The sequence below is a fragment of the Plasmodium inui genome (genome assembly GCF_000524495.1).
Source record: "Plasmodium inui San Antonio 1 unplaced genomic scaffold supercont1.24, whole genome shotgun sequence".
NCBI lineage: Eukaryota > Apicomplexa > Aconoidasida > Haemosporida > Plasmodiidae > Plasmodium > Plasmodium inui.
The window spans coordinates 213,973-230,193 of NW_008481858.1; the positions used below are offsets into that span (position 1 = coordinate 213,973).

The window sequence follows — 16,221 nt, forward strand, 5'->3', positions numbered from 1 at the left end:
TAAGTACGCGCAGAAGGGCTAGGCCCATAAACACGTAGTTACAAAGAAGTATGCATTCCGCAGAAATGTGTGCACATGGAGTTATATACGATTATAAGCTTAAAAAGAAGGTGTCTGACTACACACATGCATAAGGTTGTGTACAACTTTTCGAAATGGAACTCAGCTTTGTTGTGGCAGGTGTACAAGAATGATTGTGCTTTGTGTGAAAAATGACGTGCGTCCCGCGTTGTTATGAGAAGGAGCTTCTCAGCATTTTGCGGCATCTTTCGATATATTATTGCACATTTTGGCAGATTATCCCCATTTTTTCATACCTGCCGAGCTTTAGTTGCGCAGCATGACTGCTCGATTCTCCAGTACAAAAAAAATATATACATGGCTGTATATATGCTTTTAAAAAACCTCGTGGATGTAGACATAGACGTCTATGCAGGGGCGCACACGAGCATATATATATACGGACGTATGCGTACATACATATATGTACACCCCCGCGCTCAGTGGGGCAGCATATAGTAGCACAAGCAGACGTGTCGCCCTTTAAAAGTGCAAAAATTTTATGTCTTCACATGGGAAAACCTCCCTACGCGATAGAGGGGCCACGACTGTGTTACATGTTATTTTCGATGTTGTTAGCAAGGTGTAGCGAGTACGTGTGTTCAAGCGTGTACAGAAGGGACGGTTTCATCCACATTTGAACAAAAGCGAACGTTGTATCCACCCGGAGGACAAACTCAGTCGAGTCAGTTTTCTCGCTTGATGTTCTCTTCCTCCTCGTTCTTCTTATTCACCTTCTCCCCCCTTTTGGAATCTTCCTTCGACTTCTCCGCTCCCTTGTCGTCTTCCTTATTTTTGTCATCCGTCCCTTTGGTTTTATCGCTATCTGCGTCCTTTGACTTTTCCTTCCCCTTCTCTTCTTCCTTCTTTCCCTTCGCATCAGTTTGGACCTTCTTGTCCTCCTTTTGTTCTTCCTTCTTCTCATGCTCTTTCTCTTCTTCCTTTTTGCCCTTCGCATCAGTTTCGACTTTTTTCTCCTCCTTCTTTTCCTCCTTCTCTTGCTCTTTCTTTTCTTTTTTCTCTTCATTTTTCTGTTCCTTTTTTTCCTTCATTCCATCCTTCTCCCCTTCTTCCTCCCCCACCTTCCCCTTCAACTGCCCATTATCATCGAGCAGCTTCAAATTCACTTGGCCAGCCTCATCAAACTTCTGCTTGAAAAGCTTGGCCGCCTCCGCCGTATTGAATTTTAACGCAAACTGCTCAATTTTCGGTTCCTCCGCAAAATCTTTCACTGTCCAAGCGTAAATTTTTTCACTCCCTGCGTTGGGCACGAGTTTGCAGTAGGACTTATTGGGGTAAATATAGTGGTTCGCCACAACCTTCAGTGTTTTCTCTTGTCTTAAAAGAAACCTGATGATTCCTTTTTTCTTGTGTAATAACAGTTTCGATTCCCCTAGTCCTCGTTCCTTCCACTCGCCTTCTACCCACCTGTACAGTTTGGATCTTCCTGACCAAAACAGGCTTTCATCTTCTTCTCCCGTCGTTATCTCCACTTCTTTCAATTCTATCTGCACGGGGGGGAAAAAAAAAGATGCAAACACGGTGCTCACATATGGGGAAAATATACATGTACAGAGAAATGGTCTCTTCTTAAAATATACACACGGATCAAAAAAATTGACAGGGAAGGAGCATATGGGCTAACCACCGGAAAAAAAAAAAGGGAAGATCGGCGCAGCAAACGGGGCTTCCCCGCAACAACAGAGATGCGCATCAAAAATTGGGGAGGCGTTTACAGAGTGGTGGCGGGAGCATAGGGCAGGATAAGAATATTCTGTCTGACATGCCGGCATGTAGAAGCAAACAGGGGGTGTAAGTTCTTGATTGGCCCAGTTGCGCCTTCATCACGGTATGTTCAAGTACAGAAATATGCACTTCGTTTTCATACCTTCGGGGTGTTCCAATTTCCAGTGGTGACTTCCTCCTCGGGATTGTAATCATTCTTGTCATCTTCCATGATTGAAGAAAAGGGCTTCGCGTGTTTAACAAAATGGGAGAAGGGGAATTGAGAGGCGGGTTAAAGAATGGCCAACAGTTTTTGTTCATAAAACGAAGCGTTCTCCTGTATTCTCTATGAGGCTTTACAATGCATGTACATGAATTTGTAAGTGCTTTTTAAGTAGGGACAAAGTATTGATGATGTAGGAACGAAGCAGGAACGAAAAAGGCACGTAGTTTGGTTCTCGTATGTATAAGGCGAAGGGGGGTATACAAATAATGCTCTCCCTCTCAAGTACGCAGTTTTTTTTTTTTTTTGTTTTCTTCCCTACTTTTTAAGCTACGCGGCAGAGGGGTCGGGGGGGGCTGGCTTCCTTGAACAGGGAAAAATATGTGGGCAGGCACTTCGATGAACAAACCAAAGGGGGCAATCTGGAGCTGCGAGCTACGTTCTCCTATAAGTTATGCTTTACGAAGAAAAAGAACACGCGAGGTAGGGTAGCAGTGCGCTTATGCACGTACATACAGCCTATTTTTTAAGCGCAAAATGAAAAAAAAGAAAGGGGATGCTATGCCGTAGGGGCAAATGGGCTGGCAAAAATTACATGTGGGGGGATGCTGCGATGATGAATGATGGGCTTCTTTTGAAAAAATGCATCTTCCCTTTTTGCAGTTTCTTTCTTTTTCTTGGCCTTATTTTTCGAAATTTTATTTATTTGTTAATATTTTCAGATACCCGAATTGTGAAAACGGTTAGATGAGAAAATGTATTCCGTTGTACGCGTAATAAAACGATGCAACCTTCTGACTCCTGCGTTTTCTAATTTTTTCTTGGCATCCACAGAAGGGTTTCGACCAAGTGAGCACGCACAAATATATATGCATATATATTTGTGTATATATATATGCATGCTGTACGTATATCATTTTCGGTGGTGGTTTTTGGTAAGAATCACACCACTGGCTACATACATGTAGCGCCGCATATGCACAACGTAAGCATACCTGTACATATAATATACGTATACGTTTACACGTATGCGCATCCAGCTGCGCAACTGGAGACCCTTGCAGGGGTTGCTACAGCGGCACGAAATCGAAAAAAAAAAAGGAACCAGTTGCCAAGCAGGAAATCATCGTGTATGCCTGTACGTGCCCCCGTATCAGTGCGTTTGCGAGTGTATGCGACGTGTGTCATCTGAATGTATGCACCCGCAGGTATGCCCCTTTCAAGTGGTATATATATATTATCCCCGCGTTGTGGTACCAAAAGAATTCCCTACTTTTTTTCTCCGCCATGTGGCAAATCCCCTAGGGTGTTATACCCTCCCCCCATATGAAGAATGTAGAAGGGGGAGGTTGTGCAAACCCCTCACCTCCGTTCCAGCTAAATGGAAAGAATAACTGAGCCACATTTGCGCAGCCCATTTGGGGCCCATTGATTGGGCATTATCTCTTCTTATCTCTTCGTTTCTTTTCCTTTTGTTTGTTTCCGTTTCTTTTTTTTTCTTTTTTTTTCTCATCCGCCACGCTATCGGTCGCTAAAAGGGGACGGAAGCAGCCCTTCACCTTTTTAATTTTTCCATTCTGAATGAAGGGCTTCTATCTTTCGTTCACCTGGTTCATTTAGTTCTTCGCAACTTCGACAGCATCACGGTGGCGGGGGAACGAAACCATGGTGCACAGGTAACTGCATGTTAGAACCCTGCTGTTACATCTTTTACACGGTTTAAATTGTGACAACTCCACGGCTGCTGTGTTGTTACTCCCGGCTTAAATCAGGCCCCCTACGCCCATTATGTGTACATGTCAGGATCAATATAAGCGAATGCATTACGGTCTGTATGGGTTACGAAATAAAAAGAGGAATTCCGAATTAGTAAGCAGTACGCGTGAGTGTGTATATAAAAAGTGTCCTTTTTCGTCAGTTGGCTGAGCAGATCAGGCTTTTCTCCAACATACTATTTTCCGACTCATTTTTATACTTTACATATTTATCGATTAATTGGACATCCCCCCACCTCGAATTTGTTAAAAAGGGAATAATCCTTGAGTGGTAAAGTGTGGAGGGCGGATACGCTTTGTCCGTTATCTCGTCTGTGTGCCCTACGCACAGCTCGCGTTCCAAGGATTTCGAAGAGGATGGTCGATTCCATTATATGTCTGTCTTCAGAAGTTGGTAGCGCATTCAGCGAGGACAGCACCTCTTAACTTACCTAAGCGTATGCAGTCATTAACATAAGACGTGTTTTTCTTCGAGGAAAAGAATGCTCCGGTTTCTTTTTTGAGCAAATATACATCCATTCCTTAGTAACACAACGGTATCCATAATAACTCGAATGTGTCTCTACCTCTGGAGTAGGATTTTTTATGTTGCGTCCCTTCTTTTGTTTCCTTTCTATCTTGACTACAGCTGATCATGTTAATGTGTATTGTTTCTTTCTTTAGTCTCATCTTAAGTCATTCCCTTTATGGATTGGAAGGATACTTTTCCTATAGGGACACTTATTCTTTTAAGATGTGCTTTGCTGGGGCTCTCCTAAAATTTTAAGCTTCACGTAAGAATGAAAGAAATCGAAAAAGAAGGGAGCCTATTTTAAGATTCAGACGGGAGGTACCAACGGCGTGGCAGTAACGGTTCTACTTTTTGGCTCGTTATCTTTATGCCCCCCAGTTCACATTTTGTGGGTAAAGAATAATATCCCAGAACAGATTACAGTTATGTGTTGTGCCACCTATGAACATCCCTCTTTTTTCTTTCCGTACTGATGGGTGAATGCTATATAGGATGCTGTAACAGCCCTGTGCGGTGATGAATCGCGGACACATCTCAAATTGGTAAGAGAAAATCTGATGGTAAACACACAGTAGGAGTCCTGAATTGTCAGTGATAGATGCTAATTTGCATTGGATTATAGCATCATTGTTCATTAGAGTCATTATGATCAATCAAAACATTGACGGTACCCCCACATTGTAAAACACGAGGTCCTATAGAACACAATAGGGAAATGGAGGTGAACTCTCTGTTCCTGCAATTAACCAACTTCTGCTTAGCGGTTTCCTGGTGGGGTTTACACATTTCAGTGAGCTGGAAAAAGTATATATGCAATGTTTTGACTTACTGTATTTTACATCTATCTTTAAATCCTCCTGAATAGTGCGCTCCCATCTGACATTGGTTGCCTAGAATACGGGCGCATTCAATTGAAGAGAGGAAGCTCAAGTATATATTAATAATCGGAGTGGATTATTTTTCTCATAATGGTAGAATTAGGCTCCCCCGTAAAATGGGCCGAATGAGTTATAACGAGTTTGACTGGCCATTTTATGCATTTATGGAAGAGACGTCATCGCATTTTTGGACATATAATCGTATCCATCATTGCATGGGCCTTATTTTATGGACAATAAGGACCCCATATGTTGTGGCAGTAGCATCTGTCCAGTCTAATCAGATTTCTGTTAGTGCCTCGTGAAGAATTAAACAGTTCATTTTGTTTTTTCCAGAGGGGCCGTACGTTTAAATGAAAGAGAGAAGATGCCTCCCTGAAATAGAGCATACATTTCTCAGTGATGTAATTATATCCCCATTGTGATATAGCTCTTTAAGGATGAATGATGAGAACAGGCCTGTTGAATTTCCCCCCGTTTCGTGAAGTCTAACTAGATTAGCAGTGTTTTACAGCGAAGTTATGCTTAGGCAAAGATTACATTCGACATATGATGTCACTAAATATTACGTTAAGAGAGAGGACGCTTATGTTGCATAGTTTTGTCTTCCTAAGTTACACAGATCCCATGGAAATACAAAGTGTCTATTTGTGAATACACAGGATTGTAGAATGCGATGGACACCCGACACACGGGACATCTTATAAAGAAGTATGCACCCATTAAAACAGAAGTAGAACCAGTAAGATTAAGAGGGCTTAGTTAACTAGAAATTATAAAAGAAATACAAGAAAAAACAAAAGAAAAAGGCCAAAGAAAAGAGAAGCGGACAAAAAAAAAAGAAACAGCTAGAAGAAAAAAAGAAAGAAGCAAAGAGAAAAAAAACAGGCAGAGAGAAAAGGAAACGAAGAAAAAAAAAGAGGAGACAGGCAAAAAAAAAGAAGAAACAAGCAAAAAAAAAAAAAGAGACCGGAAAAAAAGAGAAAAAAAGGAAACAGGCAGAAAAAAAAAGAAAGAGGGAAGAAAAAAAAAAAGGAAAAAATAAGAGAAAAATTATGATGTGGCATATTTTATTGACCTATAACCGGCCCCTAATGCCAGCTGCGTCAATTAATGAGGTTATAAGGGGAAGGGAAACGACAGGAAAGAATACCTGCTTACTCATTCTTCTCCGAGGGATGATGATTGATGTGATAATGAAGTAATAGTGTATATGTGTACATTAAATCGATCATTTCTTAATGCTCTCCAGTGATTATTAATGTGAGTAAATATTTTTTTATGAATGTTTTAGGAAGAAAAAGCAGAAAAGGGAGGCTGTGTTATAGAATTATGTTCGCGGGTCATAGAAAGTCGGATTATTTTTACTAGCTTCAGAGTAATCCACTTTAACCCGTATATTCTGGAAGTCCTTACACTAATTTAAAATCGTTTATCTCTGGAGCCTACATAATAGAATGATACATAAGTTACTATTTTAGGAGACATTCTTATTTGCCACGTCGGTTTCAGATGTAATGAGGAATGTATATGATTGGGAGGTTGAATCTTTAAAGGAGGAGTGTGACTGGGACTTCTCAAACACGCGTTTACACGTCATTGTAAGTTAAGCTAAAGAACAGATGAAGTCAAATAAATTATAGTTATGGGTCTTCTGCGTTGGATAGTTTAGGAAAATAGACATTGTTTTCCGTAGGGGTGTCTATGTGTATGTTCTCATCTCTTCACGTACCATACGGCTTTTTTATACCTTTCTTTCTCTTTTTGTCCATTTATAGTTAGCGGAAGATGAAATTAAAGCGTCTTATGTCATGGAATAGTACGATGGCAAATATGAGAACATAGGAATGGCAAGAGAAAAGTGTGAATATATTTATGCGCTCAGGGCCCTATCATTTCTATATGGATGATATGTCTTAAACTAAGCAATTACAAGGAAGCGTACGGAGATTATATATGAGAAGGCTAAAAATTCTTGGGTGAATTATTTAGTTCTGGTGCAGAATACATCACAGAGGACGAGGAATAAAAAAGGAATGGGAACAATTAGGTTTCGATTCACATAGAAGGCACAAACATCGACTACAGCGGAGCACACACAAACCGCAACCTGCATGTTGAGTATAATTGTCTATTACAGAGCCCTAAGGAGGAGGTGTATTCAGGTCCCTGGGTAACTGCCCCAATTAGAATGAGGAATATGCAAAACAGTCTAGTCTTAGATTCGAACAATATAAAAGTGAACATATTTATTTATCCGGATGGCCGGAATATGGAAACATTGGAGCTCATAGTGCTGCTTAAGGACATTCAGCTAGAATATAATTAATCATATTATGCAGAAATAAAGAGTGTTCAGGATTTTTCTTCTATTGCACTACCATAATGGGTAAATAATTAAGAAATGATAAACGCGTTTTGAGTAAAGACATAAAACATTAACAGGGTTATTCGATATGCATCACATGATAGCATAGGTTAATTCTGATGTAGCATTCTATGCTCATAAGTATGAAGAACTTAAGGGGCTTAAAAAATAGCGGCGTATAACACACATCAATACATATTGCACTGGGTGATAGATGGAAACAGGCGGCCAAGGAAGAAATAAAAAACACATAGCCGGATCAATACCGAAGGAAACAAAGAAGAAGTGCAGAATTCAATATTTGAGATGTCTTCCATTTTCGCGTTGCAGGTTCAAATATCCTGCAATGTTTGTTTTGTAAGTGCGGTTAATTTTTTTACATCGTTCAAAGAGAAAAAGAAGGAACCCGACCCTTCATGGAAAACATTCCAGGGATGTTTTTCTCCCATAAATAATTTTTTCATATGCTTTCTTTATCAAGGATGTTTGTATTCATTATATTTTAAGATAGGAATGCATCAATATATAGTGAAAATCTTGTCTATATTAAAAATCATTAGATATTTCTGCATTACATTATAATGCAACAGGGGGCGAATGCACAAATTCGGGAGATAATCCGGGAGGGGGGCTTGCTGCATATTGTATATAACCTTGCTTCTTCGGCATTTTCATCTATACATGGTGATCACAGGGGTATATATATGCATATCTGAATTTATGTACATATACATGTGAGGATTATAGAATTATCATTAAGTACATACCAAAATTATCTATGTTCTGAGGACTTGCGATAAAGCGATTGGGACACCTTGATGTCCCCGAACATGTTTTATACGCCGTAATAAAGCGCCTTTTTATAATGTAATATTCATTTTGTCCATTGGATAGAGTTTACAATGAAATCCTATTAAAATGCGTCTGTCACTGATTTTTAGGTTATTTTTCTTGTGGCTTCGTAGTTTTTTTTTTCTTGCTCTGTGTTCTTCCATAGTGACGTCGTGATTTTTCTGTGTGTATTTTTTAAAAATCGGAAATCCTTTGGGGAGCTCACAGCTTGAATAACAGCAGATGTTGCAGGAATATCGATCGTTGTATGGGGTTACAGGAGAGTCATTGCAAGAATGGATAGCTCAATGCAATTAAGCGGACTATTGTGGAGAAATAACTGATTCGCTGCACTTACCAAGGTTGTGATGGAAAGATAAATAGAACAGTACAACTACAGACACAAATATGCAGGAATAAATGATACACTAAAATTACACGGACCATTTTACAGAAATAAATAATTCAGTAAAATTGCGGAGGGGCTTCTGCAGGAATGAATAATTCAGTGGAGTTACAGGGGAAGTGTGCAACACATGTGAGCGCATTGTACAAGTGATAATTAAATAGACCAGTGCATAATTATTTTTTATGACAAAATCGGATTCATTCATGTCAATATCATATTTTTTAGAGAAATATAGCTAATAGAGTATGCACCCTTAGGAAGAGGTCCGCATTGTATTGCAATTTTAATCTGATAGTTCTGTATTTTAATGCATATGTTATATACTAATAAGGGAACGAATCAATTTTAAATAAAGTGACTGAATCGAAATAAATAACAATGTGAATTGTAATAATTACAAATTCTGAAAGATAATATAATATTTCTGGGACCTAAGCTATAGAAGACCGTTATATATTAGTGTGTAGTGGCCAACGTTTACTGAGTTATAAAATAGGAGAGCTATGATAAATACCGTTGGTTATATAGGGGTCAAAACAGTTACGTACTATCACCAGGATGAAATCAGGGAAACAAACAGAACAGTGTCAATATTGCCTCGTGGTGCAAGGAATCATAACATGTGTGCCGTATAATTAAATAGATCCTGACAAATTATTGTCAGAGAAATAATTAATATGAGAAGTGTACGTCAATTAATTATAGTGCATTACCTATGTATGTAAAATATGGACCTGGACATTATAGAGATATAGAACAAAATAATCATAGTATATTACAGACGAGACATAAAGAAAGTAAGAACGAAACAGCAAAGAAAGGGAAGGAAGAAGGAGGAAGAAGGCAAAAGTAGCAGCAGTAAACTTCACGATTAACACATCCTCAATCTTAATAGGACTATACAAGTATCAGCTTGCAGAGTGTTTACCTCATTGTGAAACAACTGACAGGGGATTGATGTTTTCGAAAACGGATACAGCATATTTCTCATCTGGGGTAATCTATATTATTGTAAAATCTATAATATGATTAATGTACCCGACAACACATAAGAAATCCTGAACAAAGAGGCGGTGTATGAGGAAATATCCTTTAATTATGTTGTGCAAAAGGGGAAAAAAATAAGATACCAAGGAAAAGACAGAGGGTCATAACAGAATCCAATACATTACATGACCATTCCTTAGATGAGATGTCCTTCATAAGGTATTGGTCCCATCCTGATATCCTGTTATATAACTAGTTCCCATTGCGATCTATGCCTAAATCATAAAAATCATAGTGACGGGACGCTTTATAAAATATTAACCCAGGAGTAATTATTCCATAATATATATATACAATGGTATATATCAACATAAGTGTTTACAATAGGTATTCTCATTTCAGCGATACGTCGAATATAAGAAGATTACTGATTCCGAGTACTAAAACAATAATTGCTCCCTGAAGTAATTTCCTGATACATCGTCAATTATAAATCACAGAGTGCGTAACCATAAGTTCCAAGTGACTCCTGTGATATTTATCCGCATGCTTCCTTCTTTTAGGATTTCTACCCTAATTCTGCGCCAATATCGCTGCAAGCTTCTGTAGCGACTTGAGAATTGTTCATTAACATTCTTGAGAATATTGCTCATCCTCAATGGTATTGATAAAAGCCATTGTGGATGAATCCTACGGAAGCCGCCGAATAGGAGTCCCAACATGTCATGAATCTTATTCTCTCCTCCGTTCGCCTATAAAACATATATTCTCCGCCGTCTTCTATATCATAATATTAATATTACATAGAAATGATTCTTAAATTATGCCCTGTTATTATCATTAACCAGAAGAGTATAACAGAATCTGATGATGAGGATGCCCCTTCTTTCTGGGAAGCCCTCAATCCTCTCTCTGTAGGGTACGCGTCACATACATGACTGTGATGACCTCCTATATCCCCCAGTCTATATATAGATGAGACACCGAATAGGGATACGAAAAAGGGGAGAGGTTTATACACTAACATAAACTCAGTATTTCAAGATGCCACAGACAATAGAAAACTCAGAGTTCATCCTTTCTGTTCCTGTGCAGTCCTATGTCGATAATTATTAATCTATATGAATATATAAGTCCCTATACTTACAAAGGACCAAGCCTGTATCATTATAAGTCTGCATATATGAATAAATCGAAAGATGCTGGTATAGATATAAATGGAGGAGTACATATAAAGATATGAGCATATAACATATAGAATAATGTGGTGAGAAACATGACATGAACCAGAGAGAAATTAAAGCAAGTATCGAATAATCGAATTCCGAATTTTGGAAGGAATTTCTAGGATAACCTATGTATTATTATGCTTTGCGTACGATAAGGGCATGGTAAATATCAGATGTCCCCTATCAATAGAGAAAAGTTATTCCCTCCTCATTATGGAAGGAAAGATTTTATCATACTTATAAAACAGGGAAACGTCGTCTTCCAGGATGTACGATAATCCTGCTCATAATTTGTCCTTAGTGGAATCAGGCCATAGACATATAACAACCACCAATAACACTACTGGCATTGTGCGCCTCAGGAATACTAGGCTATTATTGACACATGTTCAGAAACACTTGAAATTACTATAGGCTTCAGGATCTTGTCTCGGAAGGGATTATACATATATCCTGAAAAATAGAGGCAGTATTGACAGCTCCTGTAAAGAGTCTTTGTTAGAGGATTTTCAGAAACGAAGTCTCACACCTAATGGGGATATTTTAGATAGGCGCTGGCCGGCACATACTATACAGGAGCTCACAAATAATGATGCAATAATTGATGAAAGCTCAAAAGGGGGATTATCAGGGGATCTAAAGCAACGTAATTCTTTTCTACAAGACATCCGAAACATACAGATCTTTATGATTACAAATAATATGGACATTCTACAACGGTTTCTTCAAAAGGTTAGGTACGTAAGACAGAGGGTTCTAACTACCGGAATCGGCATTATCATAGGATATCAGAGGGAATTAAGTGTGGTTGTCCAAGTGACCTTATCAATGAGAAATAGAACATTCAGCACCGAAGTAAAACATCAAGTGAAATATCTCCTGAACCTCAAAGGGGAAATGCGGAAAATCCATACACTACAGCAGCGACTGAAGGAAGGAATCTTAGTAAGCATCGCAATACTCGAAATCCGGAATCATCAGCAGCCATTCGAGGGAATCCATACTATAATCCTCAAGCAATAACACGTCGTCATCAATTTGGTGTCCGATCCAATACGTAAGATCACAACGGCAGAAATAATACATACTTGTTGAACAATTCTACATCGTCCCGCCTCATCCTTATCATATAAGGCATAGAATTCAGTAAGGAGGAGTAAACACCATCCGCATATTAGTAGCAGTGAGTACTAGCTACTAGGAATTGAATTATATCATCTGATGCTCCTTTTACCGATGCTGGTTGCATTCATCCTGGGAGTATTACCGTTATTAGTAGGCATCCCATTGTCAGTTGTCCCTCCTGTATATTATGGACTCCTTCTTTTAGGCGTCATAGGATATCTCTATGTGCTTCTGAAAGTATCCGAATAGAGAAAAAAATTTGACGGTATCAGGAAGCTTGCTTTTAAGGATTGTATATGAGGCGTGGAAAAATACATGTGGGACAAGATGTCAGCAACTTGTTCCAACAAAGTGACTGATTATTATTGGATGCTATGTTGTAATGATAGGGCTTCTTCCCCATCGCTGAAGGGGGATCGTAACTCCCAAAACCCCTTTATAATTTGAACACTTAGTCCCTTTTTTTTTCTTATCGTGTTATCTACATCACATTCCCACTATGTCTCGTACTGTAATATGGTATCTTGCCTTGAGTAAGTCCCTCCTTTTAGTTTTACTTTAATATGGTGGTTACAAAGTCCTTCATGTGGTGTGTAAAATTATAAGGAAAGAACTGCCATTTTAGGGGGGTCTTGGATATCATCCAAATGCTGCAAACCTATATAGCTAAATGGATGCCTCATCACTTACCCCGAATACAGCTCCTGGAATCAGATTCTGGTATAGGAAGCTAAAATAGCTATATAATTTATTCTTGTCATGACAACAAGTGTCTCTTTCTCTTCCCTGGCGTCTGATTTCATGAAGCTGATCAGGAGTATGTTTCATGTGTACTAAAAGAAAAATCACTGGTGGCATTCTATTAGCTTCCAAGAAGGAGAAATCTGGTGTCTTTAAAGGTGAAGATCAGGAAAATTCAGGAGGGATTTCTATAAGGGGTTATTAGTTGAATTATTATATGCCCTCCCTGATGTGTGTCAGACTGGCTGTTTCTGTTTTCACTTCCGTTCTGGCTCTGTGCTGTTCAATCTCCATATATTTTATCTTTTCTCTCGACGTTAATATTAAGAGGGACATGTGACTTCCTCTTTAATCTCTGTTTTGCTGACATCAGGAACGATGTTTTAATTCATTTGTCGCCATTCACCACTGTTACCTTCCCTTCTTGCTGTCTTGTGTCTTTTGTACTCTTTGTTAAAGCAAAGGAGGAAAATGACGACGGAGCAGACCCGTATTATGAGCATTCTCAGATTGGATGCATTAATACGACGATATATAATCGCGAATGATTCTCATATGGCTCCATAAATATCTGTTACATCATTATAATTTATTCCGGATATTTCTGATTTCATTCGTAGGGGTCTCCCTCCAGTCACTGTTAGAGGCATTACACCACACGAGACGGGATCGTGTGCACAACACCTGAAATGCAGACGCGTTATCTTTCGAATTTTTTATTATTTGACCTCTGTTTCTTCCTTAGAGAAGTAGCTGACCTATATAGTCAGAAATGATTTCATATACGATAAAGAACATGTCGCTGTTACCTGTCCTATTAGTTGATTTGAGGGGGAAATGGCAGAATCGACACTGTGTGAAGAGCAGGCAAAGCCAGGATCGCAACGATTCAGTGATCAATTAGACAGCAGATATTAAGACATACAGGTGCAAGAATCCCATGATGACTACTTTATGAGGCCGATCCTCAACTTAAGTTGGAAGAAAAAGCAGGAAGAGTTCTCTGAGCTAAAGGGGGCATCCTGTTTATGCATAGGCCGCACCAGATGATATTGAGGAAAAACAGGCATACCGTTTGCGAATACATATCTCCAACCCTCCGGTGAGGGAGTGCCCGAAACCGCACTTGCATTGTGCAACTATGCACATCGTGTACTGAACTGTACTTCTCACTATAGAGTCTCTTCAGCCGGATCATATCTTACCACTTCCTTGTATAAAGACATCTTGATGACTGAACACATGTTCCCTGAGTGTCTTCCTCAAAGGTGCATTACTTACTACGGTGAATTCGTATTTATCTGTTAATGCTGCCCATCTAGGCCGTATATGTCTTTTCTATTTTCTTTGCAGGACGGCACAGATCGAACATATAGGATCATGGTTTATTTGGACCATTCATTTCTCTTACGCCCACCGATTTCTTCACTACCGGGCCCTTATTATTATAACGTATATAACAATTTCATGATAAGATATATTTCGCCTTTATATTATGTGCAAAATTTGACCAATGGATTCATCCAGGGACAGATATCAACCGGGAAAAATCGCATAACTATCCACACCGTCAGTGCAGAGGGAATCCGCGGGGAAACATGTAGTGGGGGCGTTTTGAAAACTGTAGAAGTCGCAAGTAAATTGCTCTCGATGGAGGAGGATTATGAGGGGGTGGTTCCGTATATATATACATATATATAATATCTAGACGGCCCCATGGGTACAGAAGATAACAGGAGGAACACTGCACTACTCATGTATCTGCAGCGGACATATGTTTTTACCAGACTTGGCAACAACACTACCTAACATTCCTGTTCTTATGGGATAATCCTGTAGCATATTGTCCTTCATCTTATGTATACATTATCAGGTGCGCACAGTTAATAATAGAGGATGAATCTCATTTTATACCAGAGGAAGTATGAAGATGAAAGAGAAAAAGGTGCAACGACGCCCCTATATATTGCAGACATATTATTATATTTGTACATAATAAGTTATTAAAGAAGGGAAAGTGTTAGTGGCACACGGAAGTTCAGCGAATAATCCTGTTAAATAAAAGGAACACTGCGCAACAGACACGGGTCACGGCTATGATGACCAGCGAGTGTAGTAAAATTCCGTACATAAACCAGGAGTCTCCTAGAAAAAGAGATATATATGCTTGTCTTCCACTGAGGGTTGAAATCTGGTATGATTATTTCGACAATTTCTCTGCAGGAAATATAACTACCTTCTGTTGTTGTTTTATTTCTTCTTTTTTTTGTAGAGGATGACAAATATTATGTTGAAGAATAAAAACCGGTTGCAATGATTTTCTTAAACAATCGCTAAATTTTTTTTCATTCACGGCCCTATGGAGTCTATAAGTACATTTAACTGCTCGATGGATTACGGTATGTCTAGTTATTTTTTAGTTGGAAGATGCATCACCGAATTATATAGAACAATAAACTTCAAGGAATAAGGACGTTTCTGAGTCATAAGTAATCAATAAGCCGTAAGAAGTTGCAGCTGAAAGTATAGAACATCAGGCTAAAAACTACCATCCAAAACAAAATCCCAATACGACATAGACCCTAAGATGTAAATCAGGGCCAATGGAGGACGTCCATACGTCTTAGGGGGAACTCCCACTTCAGTCAAAAATAAGCATGACGCCTAAATATCCGACCGACATCTTGCAAGCTGGAACCTAAAGAATAATAGCTGCCATGTTCACCCTAGCCTATAACAACTAAAAGTAGGACCTGGGCATCACACATAAGGAGGAAACCATAATCGTAAAAACCCCCCCCGCCAATCAAAAATCATAAAGCATAAACCATGAGAGTCGACAGGGCCCGGGGATGGAGGAAGAGAAAAGTGAGCTATAAAACATATGGAGGAGAAGGGCTCAATAGATCCTAAGCGATAGGGCATAGACGAGAAGGACTAAGGAGTTGCCCATAGGCAGAATACACTCCGTGACTTCGCAATAGAGAGAACAAATCCGACGTCGAAGCCTGAGAAATAAACAAAGGGACCTAGGCAATGAAGCACAGGCCAAGAGCAGAAGACCCTATAGAATGAATCCTAAGCCATAGACCATATCGGCGGAGCCATGAAAAATGAGTCGTAGACCTAGAACCTTAAGCCCTAGAAAACCAAACCCTAATCTCTGGAATAATGAGGACTGGGTCGTACCCCCTGAGAACTAGGCCCTAAAAGGTGAAGGGTGTCTAGTGGAAACTAAACACTCACAACTATGAAAGAATCGCTAAACCATCAGACCTAAACCCTAAAGAGTGAAACCTGAACGATAAAACCAGGAAATGAACACCAAGATCCTAACCCGCTAAGCTCTAAATTCAGCA

General features: G+C 39.3%; 3 protein-coding genes across 3 annotated transcripts; 2 read left to right on the forward strand and 1 right to left on the reverse strand.

Annotated features, from left to right (window-relative positions):
• Positions 1–746: 746 nt before the first annotated feature.
• Positions 747–2,017, reverse strand: C922_04524 (small monomeric GTPase; the record flags this gene model as incomplete). The annotated part of the gene is made up of 2 exons (XM_008820107.1): positions 747–1,568; positions 1,949–2,017. 2 exons carry the CDS (start codon positions 2,015–2,017, stop codon positions 747–749), a joined length of 891 nt encoding a protein of 296 aa, XP_008818329.1.
• An 8,559-nt stretch (positions 2,018–10,576) lies between these two features.
• C922_04525 (hypothetical protein) lies at positions 10,577–11,010 on the forward strand (the record flags this gene model as incomplete). The annotated part of the gene is made up of 2 exons (XM_008820108.1): positions 10,577–10,686; positions 10,863–11,010. The coding sequence occupies 2 exons, from the start codon at positions 10,577–10,579 to the stop codon at positions 11,008–11,010; spliced, it is 258 nt and encodes an 85-aa protein (XP_008818330.1).
• Positions 11,011–11,169: 159 nt separating this feature from the next.
• Positions 11,170–12,019, forward strand: C922_04526 (hypothetical protein; the record flags this gene model as incomplete). The annotated part of the gene is made up of 2 exons (XM_008820109.1): positions 11,170–11,265; positions 11,411–12,019. 2 exons carry the CDS (start codon positions 11,170–11,172, stop codon positions 12,017–12,019), a joined length of 705 nt encoding a protein of 234 aa, XP_008818331.1.
• Between the last annotated feature and the right edge of the window lie 4,202 nt (positions 12,020–16,221).